Below are 250 nucleotides of genomic sequence, written 5' to 3'. Positions count from 1 at the left end.
CAAATAACAACAAAAACAAAAACAAAAAAATAAAAATAAAAATAAAAATAATAAAATAAAATAAAATAAAGATATATTGTGTGTTTGTATATAGGCCGTCGTCGTTTTGTGTATATGGAGCCAGGGGAGAAGGTAGAGTTTTATATAGACAGCAAGCGTTTGCTGCTGGATGCAGCAGCACCAGACATAACAATATTAATAGTAGCAGCCCCGCCGCCGTTGCTGGGCGTGAGCAGCAGCAGCAGCAGCG

At 38.0% G+C, this 250-nt stretch overlaps 1 protein-coding gene across 1 annotated transcript in view; it reads left to right on the top strand.

Annotated features, from left to right (window-relative positions):
• EMH_0001040 (uncharacterized protein) overlaps positions 1 to 250 on the top strand; it is a gene marked incomplete at both ends in the record, with an annotated part of 8,784 nt that overhangs the window by 8,319 nt on the left and 215 nt on the right. Inside the window, one exon of the mRNA XM_013495426.1 lies at positions 95 to 250. Within this exon, the coding sequence (XP_013350880.1) occupies positions 95 to 250 (156 nt within the window). The remainder of the gene's footprint in view (positions 1 to 94) is intronic.

This window comes from Eimeria mitis, genomic scaffold (assembly GCF_000499745.2).
Source record: "Eimeria mitis Houghton genomic scaffold, Emh_scaff157, whole genome shotgun sequence".
Lineage (NCBI taxonomy): Eukaryota > Apicomplexa > Conoidasida > Eucoccidiorida > Eimeriidae > Eimeria > Eimeria mitis.
The sequence above is the reverse complement of the archived record's forward strand: the minus strand, read 5'-3'. Positions and strand labels throughout refer to the sequence as shown.